Source organism: Cynara cardunculus (assembly GCF_001531365.2).
Source record: "Cynara cardunculus var. scolymus isolate 2C chromosome LG 16, CcrdV1, whole genome shotgun sequence".
Classification (NCBI taxonomy): Eukaryota; Viridiplantae; Streptophyta; class Magnoliopsida; order Asterales; family Asteraceae; genus Cynara; species Cynara cardunculus.
In genome coordinates, this window is record NC_037543.1 from 897,761 (window position 1) to 915,851 (window position 18,091).

Consider the following 18,091-nt stretch of genomic DNA (forward strand, 5'->3'; position numbering starts at 1 on the left):
ATGACATGCAAAATTATAATTAATCGATGCCCTTTTACTATGCTCACGTTTACATAATTCTTGTTAAAACCAATCAAAAAGAAAGGAGCACACATTATCAATTTAAGGTCGACTTATATGTAACACAAACTGATCTCGAACGTCAATTCAGTAACCAACCAACTATGGTAGTTTATATCTCATGACTTGTGCGTGTTAGCATTTCAGCTAGTTCCGATACACACACTACAAGGTTGTAGTACTGTATGTTGTCATTTGAATCATCATTTGAGATAAATCATATCATAAAAATAAGTCTATTTTACATGGCTTAATGAGTATGAAAAGGGTGGGTTTATTAAACATGTAGTTAGAGTTTGTTTAGCTTCATCCTTGTAGCATTATTAAATAGTTACACATTGGGTTGAAATTAAAATATCACATAAGTATAGGGGTGTTAATTGAAAATTGACCTACTTTTTAGGGTTTGCCTTTTGGTATATGTGTCAACCATCATCCTTCCTTTTCACTTCCAACTTTTACCACCTGAACAGGCTTAGCGGTTCACCTGTATCTTTCATGGATCACTGGTGGACCTCACCGGAAATCTCTCTCTCTCCCTCCCTCTCTCTCCCACATATGTCTATATTTAAAGGTTGGTGGTGGCATACCTAAATTTGAGTAAGTGTGTTTGAAGGGTGTATTAGCATTTCCATCTTAAACCCCACATCTTGCTGTCATTTTATCATTCGGTTGCGGTGGTTTGGTGGTCGGAGGTGGTTGGTCGGAGAAGGAAAAGATGGGAAGACAACCATGTTGTGATAAACTAGGAGTGAAGAAAGGGCCGTGGACGGCGGAGGAAGATAAGAAGCTCATCAACTTTATCCTTACCAACGGCCAATGTTGTTGGCGTGCTGTCCCTAAGCTCGCCGGACTCCGCCGTTGTGGCAAGAGTTGCCGTCTCCGGTGGACTAACTATCTCCGACCAGACTTGAAGCGTGGACTGCTTAATGAATCAGAGGAACAACTCGTTATTGATCTCCATGCTCGCCTTGGCAACCGGTACGTCTCTTTCGATCGTTTGGTTTTAATTTTTTTTTTAAATTAAATTAACCACATTTTTTATGATGGAAATAGTATTCAATTAATTTAAATAAAATAAATATAATAATTCTCATTTTATCTTGTGTTAAAAATACATATGATAATATTGTTTTTTAAGAATTTTTCAAGATGCTAATAATAATATAACATCAATTTATTCATACGATAACAATAATTAAACAAGAGTACACCAAAAAAGCCGAATCACATGTTATTTTACATTAAATTCACGTATAAAATCATATGTGATTCACGCGATTTTAACTGCAACATAGTCAGGTCGCCCGCTCATCCTTACATTCCGTAATTTGTACTATATTATAAAGCATTTGACAAAAACTCTTAAAAACCATTTTTTATGCATGAAGTACTGTCTATTGATGCATATTACTTAAAATTCAATATTACGATTAATTTTGTGCAAATACAACTTATTAAAACTTTAATTTTAAATTCGTGTAACTAATTACAAATAAACATAATCAAATATAGGATAAACATTTATTTTAAATATAGAAAATCTAAAATGTAATTAAAATAATCATTGAGTTCTAACAAAATGTTTAATTATTATCTTTATAAAAAAATATATTATTAAATCAAAAATAAATTATTTGTTATTAAATCTAAATTAAATTATAATAAAAATGAATTAAATAAGGTATACCAAAAAACGAAAACTATTAAATAGTTAATTTGATACTAATATCGATTTTTTTTTCCAAATTTTTATACTATCTTCAAATTTATATTTCATTAAAAAAATAAAAACATTATCGTTTTCTCAAAACCACATAAAATCGTATTATATCATAGAGACAAAGAGTAAAAACTAAACATTAAAATCGATATTTATCTCGCTGCATTGTGTGAGTACCATTTTAGTTACATATAAATCATATGTAATTTGATCATTTTTCTTGATTTTTTTAGCATTGCTCAATGATCATAACCAATTAGACCAATCCAATAATTGTTTTTATTATATATTTTTAAAAGTTTATAATAATTACGTACGACAAAGTTAACATACGTTGAACACTTAACTTTTGAAAAACGTTAAGATTTAATTGATAATACGGATATCATTTGTCAATTCCTTTTTGGTGAATATTAATTTTACAACATTAACATTAATAAATGCGGTCCTTAATTATGGACCCGTCCGCATAACTAATTTGATCCGACCTTAACTGGTTCTAATTCCGTCCTATTCGATCTTTGACTAGACCTTGTTTTTTTAACTGGTTCTTAATGCCCATCTACAGTTAATAACGTATTTTTTTAGTTATATAAAATAATAAATTAAAAAATTATATATCTGAAAAATAAGAGTTTTAATCATTTTATAAATGAAATCTCTACAAAACTTTAGACATGTTTCATGCCAAAACTATTAAGAGATGTTTAAGTTATTCTATTATTTATATACTTTTATATTTTCTGTGGGCATAATATTCAATATTTCTATATTTAAATAAGTATAACACATGTATTAAATGATTTTGTCATTTTGTGTGTGGAATATAAATAAAATAAGACAACGACAATTGTTCAGTAGTGTCTTTACTGACAGCTTTTCTACTGATAGTATATTTGGTGTCCAATTATTGGACCACAAGTTACTGATGAACTTTTAGTGGCATGATTGTTTTCTGATTGATTATCAAGGGATTCTTCGTTGGTTAAGTTTCCTAGAGAATTATTTGTATTTGTTTTTAAAATACTTGCCAATTGTAACAAACTGATATATTATGGGTATTCTAAAATCTTTATTAATTTTGAAGTAAAAACAATATTAGACTTTGATTTACCTTGGAAATACTAATTATTTATATTGGTATTAATGATTTTATATGGGTTTTTTTATCTGTTAGGTGGTCAAAAATAGCCGCAAGGTTGCCAGGACGAACAGACAATGAAATTAAGAATCATTGGAACACTCATATCAAGAAAAAGCTTTTAAAAATGGGCATTGATCCGGTTACTCATGAACCTCTTCAAAACAAAACTGAAGCAACCAAGACATCATCCTTCTGCTCTGAAAAACATTTGTCAGGATCTGAAAAGTGCCATCACTTATCACGTGATGGAAGTGCCAATACCCTCGGAAACTCGGATGAGAACTCAAGTTTTGCACAATCGGAGAAGTCCATGTCCATTGATGATCATGATACACAAACACTGTTTGAAAGCTTCTGCGAAGACGAGAAGTTATTAAGTCACCTTTTAGGTGAAGAGGAACCTCCGTTGATCGACACATCAGCTTGGGAGTTACCAAATAACGGACCACTCTTCAACCACTGTGCTAATAGTTTCACCAAATGGGATGATTGTGCTACGTGGCTATTGGACTGTCAAGATTTTGGTGTTCATGATTTCGGACTGGATTCTTTCAACGATGTTGAGATCAACATCTTAAATACAAAAAACAACTAACAGGAAAGATGCAAATCCTGGTTTAAGGGAGTCGATATGTGTTGTTCTATGGCCTTGTTTGTTAACACATACATCTTTGCAGGTCCAATGACTTCCATAAGAAAACACACAGTCTTGTCCTAAAAACCAGATGAATTAAAGGAATTAGCAAAAAGATGGAAAAGGGTAAATAAAACCCTAGTTGTCGTACATCTCACATGCTACTAAGTATCATGTTTAGTAACAGTATAGGTTATTAATATTGTTTTTCTTTAAAGTTAATGTTACACAAGTCTTAAATGTAATATGATGGTAGAAGAGAACTTGACTTATCAAATGTTTCTCACCATCAATTGGATAGTATGCAAAACCAAGTCCAAAAGAATGCATGGCTACTTGGAAAATAATTCTAAAGATGGAAACAGTTGTCAACTATAAAGAAGTCAAAGGGTCCTTTTGTAAATATGTAATCTCATGTATATATATATATATATATATATATATATATATATATAGTGAAAAAGAAGGTATCCGGATTTTGCTGACAAACAGTATTTTCAGTAATTTCCGATGGTCTGCTTGGTTTGACGAAATGTTTTTGAAGGATTTGGAGTTTGTAGAAACATTTGGAATTGGAGGGATTTAGAGTTTGAAGGCTTTGGAATCGTTAGTGTGTTCGGTTTGTAGGATTTGGAATGAAATTGAATTCCGTTCTTCTATACAATCTTGTTTGGTTTGTAGGATTTGGAATTGGATATAATTTTTTGTAAATAAATTTTTGTTTGGAGGTGATGAAGAGATTTGGACAGATTTGATGAAAGAGACGAAGTAGAGATGCGATGGATACCACTAAAATCTGTACGTCATTTGGATTTGAAATGACAGTCATTTTCAAGGGATTTCTAAATCTACAGGTTGTGGGAATTTCTAATTCAGAATTTCTTTCAAACTAAACACAGAATTAAGATGGAATTCAGTTCCATATCCCTTCAGATCCTATCAAAATCTTGCAAACCAAACAAGCCCTGAAAAATTATCAATGGATTTGCATTTGGGTCCCATTCGTTAACAAAGAATTAGTGACCTAACAGTGATGAATTATTAACGGATTTGCAACAAACTATCATTAACAACGGACTGTCCATCGATAAATATCATTAATTAATTATACTCTTCGTTTTAATTTATGAAATATGTTGATTTTATGTTCGAACAAAATTCAAATCATCAATTATCGACATTAATAAAAATGAGTAAAATGAAATTAATTAACAACGTAATTAAAAATCAGTTAAAAATTTTCAATGTTTTATCTAGATTTACTTTTAACCACAAGGGTGGTGTCTGATTGGTTTGAACTTGGCTCCAAAGGTCAAAAGTACCAGGAAGTCTCAGGTTCAAATCCAAGAAGAAATAAAAATTCCCTTGTGGCCACGAAGGTTCAAATGCAGTGACTCCAGGCTATCCGCAAAGCAGGTGGTCATCCTGGGATTAGTTGGCTCGCATAGCGGGTTGGATATCCAGGTTAATAAAAAAAATCAGTTAAAACTACCACTAATATAATATCGAGAACCCAAATCTGAAATTGAAGTTGGGCTTATACAAATAGCCCACTATATAAAAGATCAGCCCATCAGATTAAATATAACTCATTCAAAAAATGGCCCAACTTTCTTTGTTGTAAAATTTTCAAACGATACCATTTGTTAACGAAAAAAAAAATTGCATGAAATAGCAATCTATTTTCATAAATTTTTGTATTATAACAAATTATTTTTTGAATTATTTTTTATTAGGGCATTATATTTTAAAATTTTAACCATTATAGCAATGAGTAACCTTTTAATTTGAACTTCGATGACATGACACAAGTTAGCAGGTTGGTATGACATGTCATTGTCCACGTGTCACATATAGCCGATCTGTAATTTATGACCAGAGCATGATACTTTCAAGATTGTCTTGTTATACATTTTTCAGTTCTCATAAAAAGGGAAACTATAAAATGGTTTTTTTTTTCTTTTCTCAAACGTAACTTACTAATTTTTGGACAAATTGCATGAAAAAATAACATATTTTAACTTGATTCATATTTTGAGTAACGTACTTTTAAAACTTTTGCATGTCACATATAATTTATCGAGAACTTATAACAGATTCACTGAAAAATAAAATTTAATACAAATCGTTATTATCATAAATATTATGTTAAATACGACATCGTATGCAACAATTAGATTTTCGGATAAGATTTTAGTCCACTAAAACGACATCGTATGCAACAATTTACCCGGTAAACGCTTACCATGGTAAGAGTCATCCCCCTCACTTACCGGGTAAGACTCTTGGTCCTTATCTCGCTCTTACCAAGTAAAATTTTTGGTCCTTACCATATTCACCCGGTGAGGTAATATGACTTGGTAAGTGCTTATTCAGGTAAACGTTTGGTAAACGACCCCTAAGCGTCTACTTTCAAAATCAAATTATGAGATGAATAAAATTTTTGTTTCTTTATATATAATTAAAGATAAAATGTCATTTTATTAATCAAAAGATATAATAATTACATATTTCTAAAATTGTGTATACTTATTTTAGAAGTAACGAATGCATTAAAAACTCTACAAAACATTTCTCTAATTAAACCCGGTGGTTGGAGACGTTCATTGCGTATGGCATAGGCAGGCTCTCAAAGTGACAAGTTTGTTGGGCATTTTATATATAAAAAACCAACATAAACTCCATATCTTTTGTATAAAAAATGACACCAAATTTCGGAGCCCAGATTTATCTGAAAATCACCGACTTCTGGTCCTGGAGGTGGCAAATCGACAACCACCAGGACCATTTCGCTCGTACCATCCTCACAATTATGGTTCCGTTACTGATATTTTTATGGTATCAGTATATGGAAGTGTATATTAGAAAGGGCAAGACTCTCTTGCCACCAGGCCCTTATGGCTTGCCAGTCGTAGGGTACTTGCCCTTCCTGACCTTTAACTTACACGAAAGATTCACTGAGATGAGTCATAGATACGGACCCATCTCTAGTTTGAGGCTCGGAAGTAAGCTTCATGTTGTGGTGAACTCTGTGGAGCTAGCCAAGGTCGTGACTCGTGACCTGGACAAGACATTTGCTAACCGTAGTCCGCCGTTCACGGCCCTGACCCTTAGTTATGGCATGCTCGATGTTGTGTGGTCCAACAACAACGCACACTGGCGTAAGATGCGTAAACTTATGGTGAGCCAAGTGTTGAGCAACGCGAATCTTGACGCTTGTGCGGGTTTTCGGACAAATGAAGTTAGAAAAGTGGTGAGAGACGTTTACGGTAGGATCGGGAAGAGGATAGATATAAACAAAGTGGCTTTCGATGCCGAGCTTAATGTTGTAACGGGGATGTTATGGGGTTGTAGCGAAGAGAATCATTCGAGTTATATTGGAAATGGGTTTCGAGAAGTTGAATTCAAGATTCTCGAGTTATTGGGAGCACCAAATATCTCGGATTTTATCCCGATGTTATCGTGGTTCGATCTGCAGGGCAGGCAGCGAGAAATGCAGAAGCAAACGGAACATCTTGATCGAGTCTTTGATAAGATCATCCGCGGAAGAATCAATGGCGGGTCTAGAAAAGTGGAGGAAGATGGAAGGAAGGATTTTGTGCAGATCTTGTTAGAGCTTAAAGATAAAAAAGATGGTCCGATATCGGTTAACATCGATCAAATAAAGGCCATACTATCGGTACGTTGTGTTATCTGTGCTTTTTTTATTTCTGACTACAATAAGATCAGTTTTATAGGACCTCAAATACATCTAAATGTCATAAATGATGTTTTATAGGACTTCAGTTTATAATTAAAACCAAACATACGCTCATGTGAAAAAGTGTTAAAATAGGATCTTACTACGCATTTTAACTATTATCACAGGATATTTTAACTGCGGCAACAGATACAACTGCAACGATGGTAGAATGGGTGATGACAGAGATTTTGCATCACCCAGAGGTAAAGACAAAAATTCAACAAGAACTAACAGACGTTTTTGGTATGAAGATTGTTGAAGAGTGTCATCTTTCCAAATTGACGTATTTGGATGCGGTGATCAAGGAGACATTTAGGATCCACCCTCCACTTCCGCTCCTCATCCAGAGATGCGCAAATGAATCTTGCACGGTGGGTGGATACATGATTCCCAAGGGAACGATCGTGCACATTAATGTTTGGGCGATCCATCGGGATCCAAGAAACTGGTTGGATCCACTGCAGTTCAAGCCAGAAAGATTCTTGAAAGGCAAATGGGATTACAACAGAAATAATCTAAAGTTTTTGCCGTTTGGAGTTGGGAGAAGAATATGCCCCGGAGTCCCGCTAGGGGAGAAGATGTTGGTGTATATATTAGCATCGCTCTTGCATTCTTTTGAGTGGAGGTTGCCGGAAGATGAAGATTCTGGAGTTTTTGATGAGTTTCGGTTTGTGATGAAGAAAAGGAAACCACTGATTGCTATACCATCTAAACGGTTATCTGATGCAAGCCTCTATCTATGAATATATATATATATATATATATATATATATATGTGTGTGTATGTATACGAATATGTATATGTGTGTGTATGTATACGTATATGTATAATTAAATAAAGTTATATCAATTAAAATAATAATATCTCTGTACCAGTGCTCCAAAAAGCTCGTCATTATGCATTGTATCTCAAAATTCGTCTTTAATGTCACGTCAACTCTGTTACACAATATGGCTTAAATGCGCGATCTTTGTAAAGCATTATTCAATTTTTCCTTTCCTTTTTAATGCATCATTTTTTAGTTTTTATACGTAACCTACTTTAAATTGTTTAATATCATTGAGTCATGAGTAATAATCGATCGTAAGATTTGGATACATGAGTTATTTATTCTGCATATATCTATCTTATTTTACGGAACAACTTTACTTGTATACATTCATAGATAGAGTCTTGCATCAGATAACCGTTGAGATGGTATAGCAATCAACGGTTTCCTCTTCTTCGTCACAAATCCAAACTCATCGGAAACCTCAAAATCTTCGTCTTCCGACAACCTCCACTCGAAAGAATGCAAGAGAGATGCTAATATATAAACCAACATCTTCTCCCCTAACGGAATTCCAGGGCATATTCTTCTCCCAACTCCAAACGGCAAAAACTTCAAATTGTTTCCGTTATAATCCCATTTGCCTTTCAAGAATCTCTCTGGCTTGAACTCCAATGAATTCGGCCAATTTCTAGGATCGCGATGGATTGCCCAAACGTTGATATACACGATCGTTCCCTTTGGAATCAAGTACCCGCCCACCGTGCAAGATTCATCCGGGGATCTTTGGATGAGGAGCGGTAACGGAGGGTGTATCCTAAATGTCTCCTTGATGACGGCATCCAAATACGCTAATTTCGGCAGATGACATTCTTCGACAATACTGTTCATACCCAAAACATCATTCAACTCTTCTTGAATCTTTGTTTTTACCTCGGGATGATGCAAAATCTCCGCCATCACCCATTCTACCATCGTTGATGTTGTGTCTGTTGCCGCAGTCAAAATGTCCTGTCGCAACCATTTTGGGATCATCAGCATACGCTTTGTAACAAAATCGGTTTTACAAGATCGTATTATATCTAACAATTGAAGTATAATACAACTTACAAATAATAGTGCCTTTATTTGATCGATGTTAAGTGATATTGGACTGTCTTTTTGATCTTTAAGCTCTAACAAGATCTGCACAAAATCTTTCCTTCCATCTTCATCCATCTTTCTGGAGTTACCATTGCTTCTTCCGCGGATGATGTTATCCAAAATCCGATCAAGATGTTCCTTCTGCTTCTGCATTTCTCGCTGCCTTCCCTGCAGATCGAACCACGACAGCATCGGGATAAAATCTGAGATATTTGGAGCACCCAATAACTCGATGATCTTGAACTCAACTTCTCGAAACCCATCTCCGATGTCGCTCGAATCTTTTCCTTCACTACAACCCCATAACATTCCCGTTACGACATTAAGCTCGGCATCGAAAGCCACCTTATTAATGTCGATCTTCTTCCCGATCCTTCCGTAAACGTCTCTTACCACTTTTCTCACCTCATCCGTTCGAAAACCCGCACAAGAATCAAGATTTGCGTTGCTCAAAACCTGGCTGACCAACAGTTTACGCAACTTACGCCAGTGTGCGTTGTTGTTGGACCACGCGATATCAATCCCGCCATAAGTGATGGTCAGGGCTGCGACCGGTGGAGTACGGTTCGCGAACGTTTGGTCCAGGTCACGAGCCACGACCTTAGCTAGCTCCACGGAGTTGACCACAACGTGAAGCTTGCTTCCGAGCCACAGGCTGAAGATGGGGCCGTATCTATGACTCATGTGGGTGAATCTTTCGTGTAAATCGGAGGCAAGAAACGGCAGATACCCTACCACCGGTAAACCATATGGGCCCGGCGGCAAAGAAGTTCTGTCATTTCTGATGTACTGATACCATAAAAATAACAGTAACGGAACTGAAACGGTGAGAATAGCACGAGCGAGATGGTCCTGGTGATTGTCGACTTGCCACCACCATGACCAGGAGGAGATGATTGAGTGATAAATCTTGACTCCAAAATTTGGTGTCATTTTTGGCAGAGAAGATTCCGGAGTTTGTGAAGCTTTTTATCAATTTGGAGTTGATGGTTGCTTCTGGACCATGAGAATCGTGGGAGCATTCCACATCACAAACTTATCCTTTTTTAACTTTGAGATCCTGCCCATGCGACACGTATCAAGACCAATAAAAAAGTGTTTTTAGGGCTGCTTTTTACGCACGAGATAGGACATGGAGGTTTCGTTTAGGACGGGACGGGACGGGACGGGACGGGACGGGACGGGACGAGACGAGACGAGACGAGACAAGACAAGACAAGACAACGTTATTAACATTAGTTCCATTGAGTTAAGGATATTATGGTATTTTTACTTTTTGTTTTAAAAAAATAAAAGTAATATACTTTCCACATATCTATTTATCGGTATATAAAAAAGAGTAAATTACACACACATTGTCCATGTCATTCAAGATTCGCCCTTCCCCCATCGGTGTTCGCTTCTTCCCCGCTATCTGGTGAAACGTCCTCATATTGCACGTCGAACGATCTCCATTTCCAACGACAATAAGCATCCCTACACTTACCCATGTTAGGTACCCCATCTCAGGTACTCTTGAAAGGGAAACACGAAGAGAAAGGAGGGTGAGGGCTTCAAAGTGGAAAAAAGACCGAAGAAAGGTTGTTGGTTGCGGTAATTGGTCTACTACGACGGTGTTGTGAGGAAGACTAGAGTGGTCACGACTGGAGTTGCGGTTACTAGCGAATCCCCTCCCCTTCCCCGCATACGTCACGTTCCTTTACACAGATCATCAACCTCCATCGACGCATTCACCACCGGCTACGACCACCACCTCCCATTTCATCATCCCATTTGTATTTTGTTGACTATCTATAATCTATTCTCCAAGGTTTTAAAGATTATAATTAATTCAGGCAATGGTTTGAATTTTCAATTTTGAACCAATTTGTCAAAGAAATACCTAAATATATTATTTATTTTAATAATAAGTTGTATTAAAATAATTAAACATTTCAATCATCAATAATATTGTTTTTAGTGCACTTCTATAAACTAATCAAGCCATTAGTTAACCCATCAAATCAAATCCAATTCAATAATTTAATTTGAGATTTAATTGGTTTATAAAATGGGTAATGTTTATCTGTACTCTATTTTTTTTATTAACCTGAATATCTAATTCGTTTATGTGAGTCGACTAATTCCATAACGACCACCTGCTTTGCAGATAGTTCGGAGTCACCGCATTTGAATCTTCGTGGCAACGAGGGGATTTTTATTCGTTCTTGGATTTGAATCTGAGAACTCCTGGTACTTTTAACCTTTGGAGTCAAGTTCATACCAATCAGGCACCGTCCTTGTGGTTTGTGTACTCTATTTTATGTGACAATAAGATTAATTTATGTAATTTGTTAAGAATTGGATTCTATCTGTTTGATTTATAAAATATAACTTTGAAATTGAGTGAAATATAGGTAAATGACTAAAATGTCCAATTTAAATTTTTTAAATTCTTATAAAACTAAAAATATTTTAATAAAATAAGTATTTAATATATAAAATTATATAAAATTATCAATCCAAAGTATTAAATTAAATTAAATATGTTACGGTTGAACAAAGTATATTTCGAAAAAAAAGTAAATTAAAAATATAAAATATAAAAGAAAAGAAAAGTATTACTAAAAAGCAATAAATTAAGTTAATTAGTTTATATTTTGGTTGATGGATATATTTTAATAAAAAGTCATTTTTTAATAATTGCCATGTTTTTTAATATTTTTTTAACTTTGTTTTTAAAGAATTATGAATAATTTATTAAATAAAATTTTAGGTAATAAAATACAAATAGTTTGGTCATTAATTAATATTTATTAAATTAGAAATTTAGCATTATACGTTAACGAATATAAAAAAATCCAAAATATAATTAATATTACAACAAAAATAAAATATATTACATAATAAAACTATAAATAATGTATCTTAATTTAATGTTTAATAAATGTTAATACTTTTTTGATTTTTTATTAATAAATAAAATATACGTAAATACAATATTAAAATAATTTGAAACATTAAAAAATACTTTTATTGGGTGAATGTGGGTATTCGAGTCAGCTTACGCACTCCAACTAATTTCATGTGTGATCAAGAATGACATGAAGTCATCGAAGGTGAACCTCCATGTCCATAAGAGCTTTAATAGGTGCAAATAAGTGTTCACAAGTGTTCCTGTAGGTTCATATATGAGAGCTATGAGTTAAAATTAGTTAATAAGTTACATATATGTTCATATGCATTCATAAGTGTTTCCGTATATTCGTACGTGAAAGCTATGAGCTAAGATTAGTTAATAAGTTACATATATGTTCATATGTATTCATAAGTGTTCCCAAATGTTTATATGTGAAAGTCACGAGCTAAGATTAGATGAAAAGTTACATATATGTTCATATGTATTCATAAGTGTACAGTACAATATTCATAATTCAACACGGATGATTTTATGAATTATAAAAGGAAGGAACAATTACTGATTTGTAACCAATGTAAAAAAAATACATTGGACATCTCTTCTAAAAATACCTTTGTTCCCCTATGTTTTGATATCCTTGATTTTCAATTAATTACAAATATGCCACAATTGATCTCCTTTATAGATACTAAGAATCAAAAACTTAGATTGGTTTATAAAGTTAACATGTACAAATTATTGTGTTAACAAAACAACTTGCACACACACACACACACACACGTGTGTGTGTGTGTGTGTATATATATATATATATAATTACTTTGTAAACCACGTTATTTATACAAACATTACAAATCTTATTCAATCAATCATAATTTTTCATTTTGTTCATATTTTTGTAATTATGAGAGGTTGATTAATCATTTTTATTGTGGAGAGTGTTAATCATGGATATTATCATCTTCATTATATTAATTATAAAGAAATACATGAAACAATTTCATTAAAATTTCATAAGTATTATATGAAACAATTTCATAACCATATACGAAAAACTTCATCAAAAAAGTATTATATGAAACAATTTCATAACATTTTACAATTTCATGAAAAAAGATTCATAAGATTAAACAATGAAATCGACAGATGAAGGTGGTTTGCATAGTTTGTACAAATATGTATGGTTTGCATTTGATCACTCTTTTCTCTCTCTCTCTCTCTCTCTCTCTATATATATATATATATGTATATATATATATATATATATATGTGTGTGTGTGTGTTTTTCTATTATTTTTAGTTTTATTTATATAATGTTCAATTTGAGAAAATTCTAGTCAAAATAATACTTTTCAACCCTTGACATTAAGTTTTGGGCCGTCATAAAATTATTTGATACGAATCATATCCCAAAGTTAACTAATTTTCTCAAGGATTAAATTAAAAAAACAAATCATAATTTTTATTCTGCTATCTTTCAGCAACTGAACGGGAACTGATTTAAAAAAAAACTTTATAATCGACTTCTAACCCAAAGTCTGACCGAGAGGTGTGAGAGAAAGACAAGTAAGCCCTATCACGTCCCTTCTAAATAAGAGTGTGACTAACCCTCTTAGCCCTCAGCGAGGGCCTCTGCTTGACCCTCAACCGTTGGCTCCTTCTCGTTCCTCACCCTCAGCTAGGAATTGTCTGCCTTGTTTTACAAAAACAACATCGATCGTTTTAAGAAAATAATGCATCTATAATTATTTTTGATACATAAGTCTCAGTAATTATAACAATATCTATCTTATTGAAATTTTTATATGATTTTGTTCCTTAACTTTTCACTTCAAGAAAAAGTTTAGTTAGTGATCAGAATTTTAATGACTATTTATTTTTTGGTCACTAAATGTGACTTTAGTGATGATAAATAATAAAGTTCGTCACGAAAATTTGGTCATTAATATGATTTTTCTGACAAAATACCAAAATTTGGTTATTAAGTGGTCATTAAAAGTGTTAGTAACCAAAAATAGTGGTCACTAATTTAAAATGATTAGTGACCAATTTTTTTGGTCACGAAGTAGTAATTGGTGTTAATTAGAAATGATAGTGACCAAAATACTGTAGTCATCAAACTACAGAGATTACAAATATTAGTGATAAAAAATAATTGTCTCTGTATTTCAATTAAATAATTTAAAATAAATATTTATTGTATTATTTACAAAATAATATTCAAAAAAATATAACCATTTGAATATGGAAACAATCAATAGATGTGTATTTTTGACTAGAAAAATAGGATTTATGAACTAGGTTTGAAATTATGGTTGCCAATTGAGACAATAATTAAAAAATATATATATAAATTTATAATTTCTTTATTGTTGTGGAATTTTTCATTATTTCAATTGTATGGCTCATAATACAACTCCACATCTTGACTCTTGGGGTTCATATGTATTGGTTTTGGACTATGTAACTTGTTGGGTTGATCCATCTTTTGTGCCTTTTTTTTTCTTGTTGAATTGTTATATGTGTAACGATTGGAACCTTCTTACAAGTTAATGAATTTCTGTTTCAGTTTGTTAATTGTATATATCAGTTTCTGTTTCTGTTCGGTGAGTAACAGAAATATTGAACATTGTGGATAAATCTGTCACTCTGTGGTAGCGGTATAGCTTGTCTGTTCAGTGTAAGAGAACACAATGGTTCTGTTCTGTGACACGGGTCTTTAAGTTGTAAATGTACATGGAACTCTGTTGTTTGTCTAAACTCACCCACTCATAAGGTCTGCCTAATTATGACAAAAAGAGAAGAACATAATCTAACAAAGACTTGTGATCGACAAAAAAAGAAGATTATCAATATTGTGTCCTCAATATTAATTGTATGGTGATAGGAGAACCTAATCTAACAAAGACTTGTGATTGGTCTATATATTGGCGGTTGGTTCGATCTAAATCGCTAAAAAACATTCAACTGTAAACCCGAGCTGTTTGATTATATTTTAGACCAGACTGGAGCGTTAAACCACCAAAAACTATCTAGGTTAACTTGGTTCGACCAGTTTAAACGGTTCAACATTTTTCAATACCCTTAATTAAATATATAAACTTTCGGTTTTTAGTGAATTTTTGACCATCCAGATTCACCCCTAAAAATATCCTCCAAACTAGAACTCAAAATGAAATTTGAATACCACATGGATATATAAATATAAACTTTCGGTTTCTTAGCTCTATTATTAAAATATTTTACAAAATCATACATGGATCTATGTACAATTTATGAAAGTCTTGATTTAAAAAAAGAAAAGAATATTCAAAGTAGGTCCCACCCTTATTTAGGGGACCACATTTGATTTTTTAAATTTTTTATTTTAAATTTGATTTTTTTTTTTTTCGGAAAATTTAACTTTTTTTTTAATTTTAATTTTTCTTAGAAATATAATTTTTTTTGTTTAAAAATTTAGTTTTTTTTTTCAAAATTTAGTTTTTTTCTTAAGAATTTATTTTTTTAAAAATTTAATTTCTCTTGTTTAGAACTTTATTATTTTTAATTTTATTTTTTTCATTAATTTATTTTTTTAGAAAATTAATTTAATGCTTAAGAGTGGGTTTGAATGCTTTTAATTTTCTGAAAAGAATTAAATTAATGAAAAAATGAAAATTTAAAAAAAATAAAGTTCTAAACAAGAGAAATTAAATTTTTTTAAAAAAATTTAAGAAAAAAATAAATAAATTTAAAAAATCAAATTTAAAATAAATAAATAAAAAATCAAATGTGGACCCTTACGTAAGGGTGGGACCCACTTTGGATATTTTTTTAATTTTATTTTTGTTAAAATCATAACTTTCATAAATTATACATAGGTTCATGCATGCATCTAACGGTGCTAATAAGGTAACTTAAGGCCATTTTGTAATTTTTTTTAATGATAGAGCTAAAAATGAAATTTCTCAATTTTGAATAGTTATTTTTATCAGAAACCCTAAAAGTGTGTGTATATATATATATATATATATATATATGAAGGTTCAAACGAGAACACCTCCATTTTATGAGAACAATCGAACACTCTTATCACATGTGATAATACGCATGAGGGGACCCTATTATGTGCGGACGACGTAATCTACGACTTAGGTCGCGTCAAAGGTTGTCTGCATCTATGATTTAACATCACATTTATAGTCTTGATGGATTATAGTATCATATCAACAACACTTTTATCACATGTAATAATACTTGTAGGGGGGGGGGGGGTTAGTGATGTAAGAGCGACTTGCCCCGCAACCAAGATCGCATCGAAAAACACCGCGTCTCTGATTTAGTATCACATGTGTATCATATGTGATGGAATAATAGTATTACATGTGATTGTCTGTAGTAAAAGATTGTTCTCACGTTCTCGTAAAATGAAGGTGTTCTCGTTTGAATCCTTCCTTATATACACACACACACACACACACACACACATATATATATATATATACATATACACATATATATACATATATTCTCGACGGTTGGATAGATCTAAACCGCTATAAAAACGTCCAAACCATATACCAGAGCGGTTTGGTTATGTTTTAGATCGGACCAGAACATCAAACCACCAAAAACTATCTAGTTTAACTTGGTTCGACCAGTTTGAACGGTACAACATTATTTTAACACCCTTAATTAAATATATAAATTTTTCGGTTTTTAGCAAATTTTCAGCCATCCATGTTCATCCCTAAAAACCCTCCAAAATAAAATTATAATACCATATGAATTGCCTACAAATATCCTCTTACCCGCTACTTGGTAGAAATTTCAGAAATGGGTTCGAACATGACTAGCCTACTTAACTTAACGTCATATGATCAATAATTCCGTCTTCCATCTAAAAACGTAATAGCAAATTGTTAAATTGAAAGTGTACAACAAAACAAGTAATATCCTTACAAAATACTAGTCATAAAAAGCATGCACCATGTGTTAAAAAATCAACTTGAAGTTAATAATATCCTTCATATATCTTCTTGGTCAAAGTCTCTTTGTCATTAATACGATGTGATGTGCTTGCATTACGACACGACTAAAGGTAGTCACAAGTTTTCTAAGTGATGACATAATTTGACTATAAAAAAATAAATGAAGAATTTACTTATAATATTAGTATAGATTCATATAGATGTTACTCAAATCTATGACGTTTGTATAGAGGCATGAACATTCACTGTTTCCGTTATTAAAGTTTGACGTTAACATTTCGGATTCAAAAACTATAAAGTTGCACTCAACGGAACAATATGCATGGTGGCACCTATCAGAAACGTAATTTTTTTTTCCGTTACAACAAAACCATGAAACGTAGGTACTACCGTAAACTTTTCTTTGTTATGTAGAAAATTTATACCATGACTTTGATTTATTTTGTGATATTAAAAACATCTCAAACAAATTTTCTTTAAGAAAATCTCAAACACAAAATCGCAGATACAAACAAATTGTTCAAAGTTTGAATAAAATACAATCACAATAAATATATTGTTCAAAATAAGTTGGATTAGACTTTGGAGGCGATATATAATGGAGTAATGGAATAAATGGAGGCGATTGGAATTTAGAGTTTCATCTCACAATGTTGGATTTTTAATTAAGAATAAAACAAAATTAAAAATTGGAATACTAGATATAATATTAAAAATAAAACAAAACTATATAATATTTTAAATGGATTAAAAATTCAACCCAACCTAACTCAACCCATTTATTTAAAAGGGGGTGCTATTAATAGGATGTGAAATGCTTTAAAATTTGAACCATGATTAAAAAAGGGCAGTGCTAATGGCACCCCCTTAGTAGGGGGTGTTGATTCATTGGAACTTGTGCATTTTTAGAACATCAAATCGATTTAATAATATATTATATTTAATTATTATTATTATTTAATACATATATATATGCTAATTAAGTTATATTATATATATATATATA

At 32.3% G+C, this 18,091-nt stretch overlaps 3 protein-coding genes across 3 annotated transcripts; 2 read left to right on the forward strand and 1 right to left on the reverse strand.

Annotated features, from left to right (window-relative positions):
• Positions 1–718: 718 nt before the first annotated feature.
• LOC112529246 (protein ODORANT1-like) lies at positions 719–3,814 on the forward strand. Its single transcript, XM_025140423.1, has 2 exons — positions 719–1,041; positions 2,961–3,814. The coding sequence occupies exons 1-2, from the start codon at positions 779–781 to the stop codon at positions 3,520–3,522; spliced, it is 825 nt and encodes a 274-aa protein (XP_024996191.1). The 5' UTR covers positions 719–778; the 3' UTR covers positions 3,523–3,814.
• Positions 3,815–6,262: 2,448 nt separating this feature from the next.
• On the forward strand, positions 6,263–8,046 carry LOC112529546 (cytochrome P450 76C1-like). Its single transcript, XM_025140867.1, has 2 exons — positions 6,263–7,240; positions 7,429–8,046. The coding sequence occupies exons 1-2, from the start codon at positions 6,263–6,265 to the stop codon at positions 8,044–8,046; spliced, it is 1,596 nt and encodes a 531-aa protein (XP_024996635.1).
• Positions 8,047–8,370: 324 nt separating this feature from the next.
• On the reverse strand, positions 8,371–10,150 carry LOC112529245 (cytochrome P450 76C1-like). Its single transcript, XM_025140422.1, has 2 exons — positions 9,184–10,150; positions 8,371–9,084 (listed from the first exon to the last, which is right to left on the reverse strand). Exons 1-2 carry the CDS (start codon positions 10,147–10,149, stop codon positions 8,464–8,466), a joined length of 1,587 nt encoding a protein of 528 aa, XP_024996190.1. The 5' UTR covers position 10,150; the 3' UTR covers positions 8,371–8,463.
• Between the last annotated feature and the right edge of the window lie 7,941 nt (positions 10,151–18,091).

Coding starts and splice junctions, on each gene's coding strand:
- LOC112529546 (XM_025140867.1), top strand. CDS start 6,263: ATGACACCAAATTTCGGAGCCCAGATTTATCTGAAAATCACCGACTTC. Junction 7,241..7,428: donor AAATAAAGGCCATACTATCG/GTACGTTGTGTT, acceptor CTATTATCACAG/GATATTTTAACTGCGGCAAC.
- LOC112529245 (XM_025140422.1), bottom strand. CDS start 10,149: ATGACACCAAATTTTGGAGTCAAGATTTATCACTCAATCATCTCCTCC. Junction 9,085..9,183: donor AAATAAAGGCACTATTATTT/GTAAGTTGTATT, acceptor TGGTTGCGACAG/GACATTTTGACTGCGGCAAC.
- LOC112529246 (XM_025140423.1), top strand. CDS start 779: ATGGGAAGACAACCATGTTGTGATAAACTAGGAGTGAAGAAAGGGCCG. Junction 1,042..2,960: donor CATGCTCGCCTTGGCAACCG/GTACGTCTCTTT, acceptor TTTATCTGTTAG/GTGGTCAAAAATAGCCGCAA.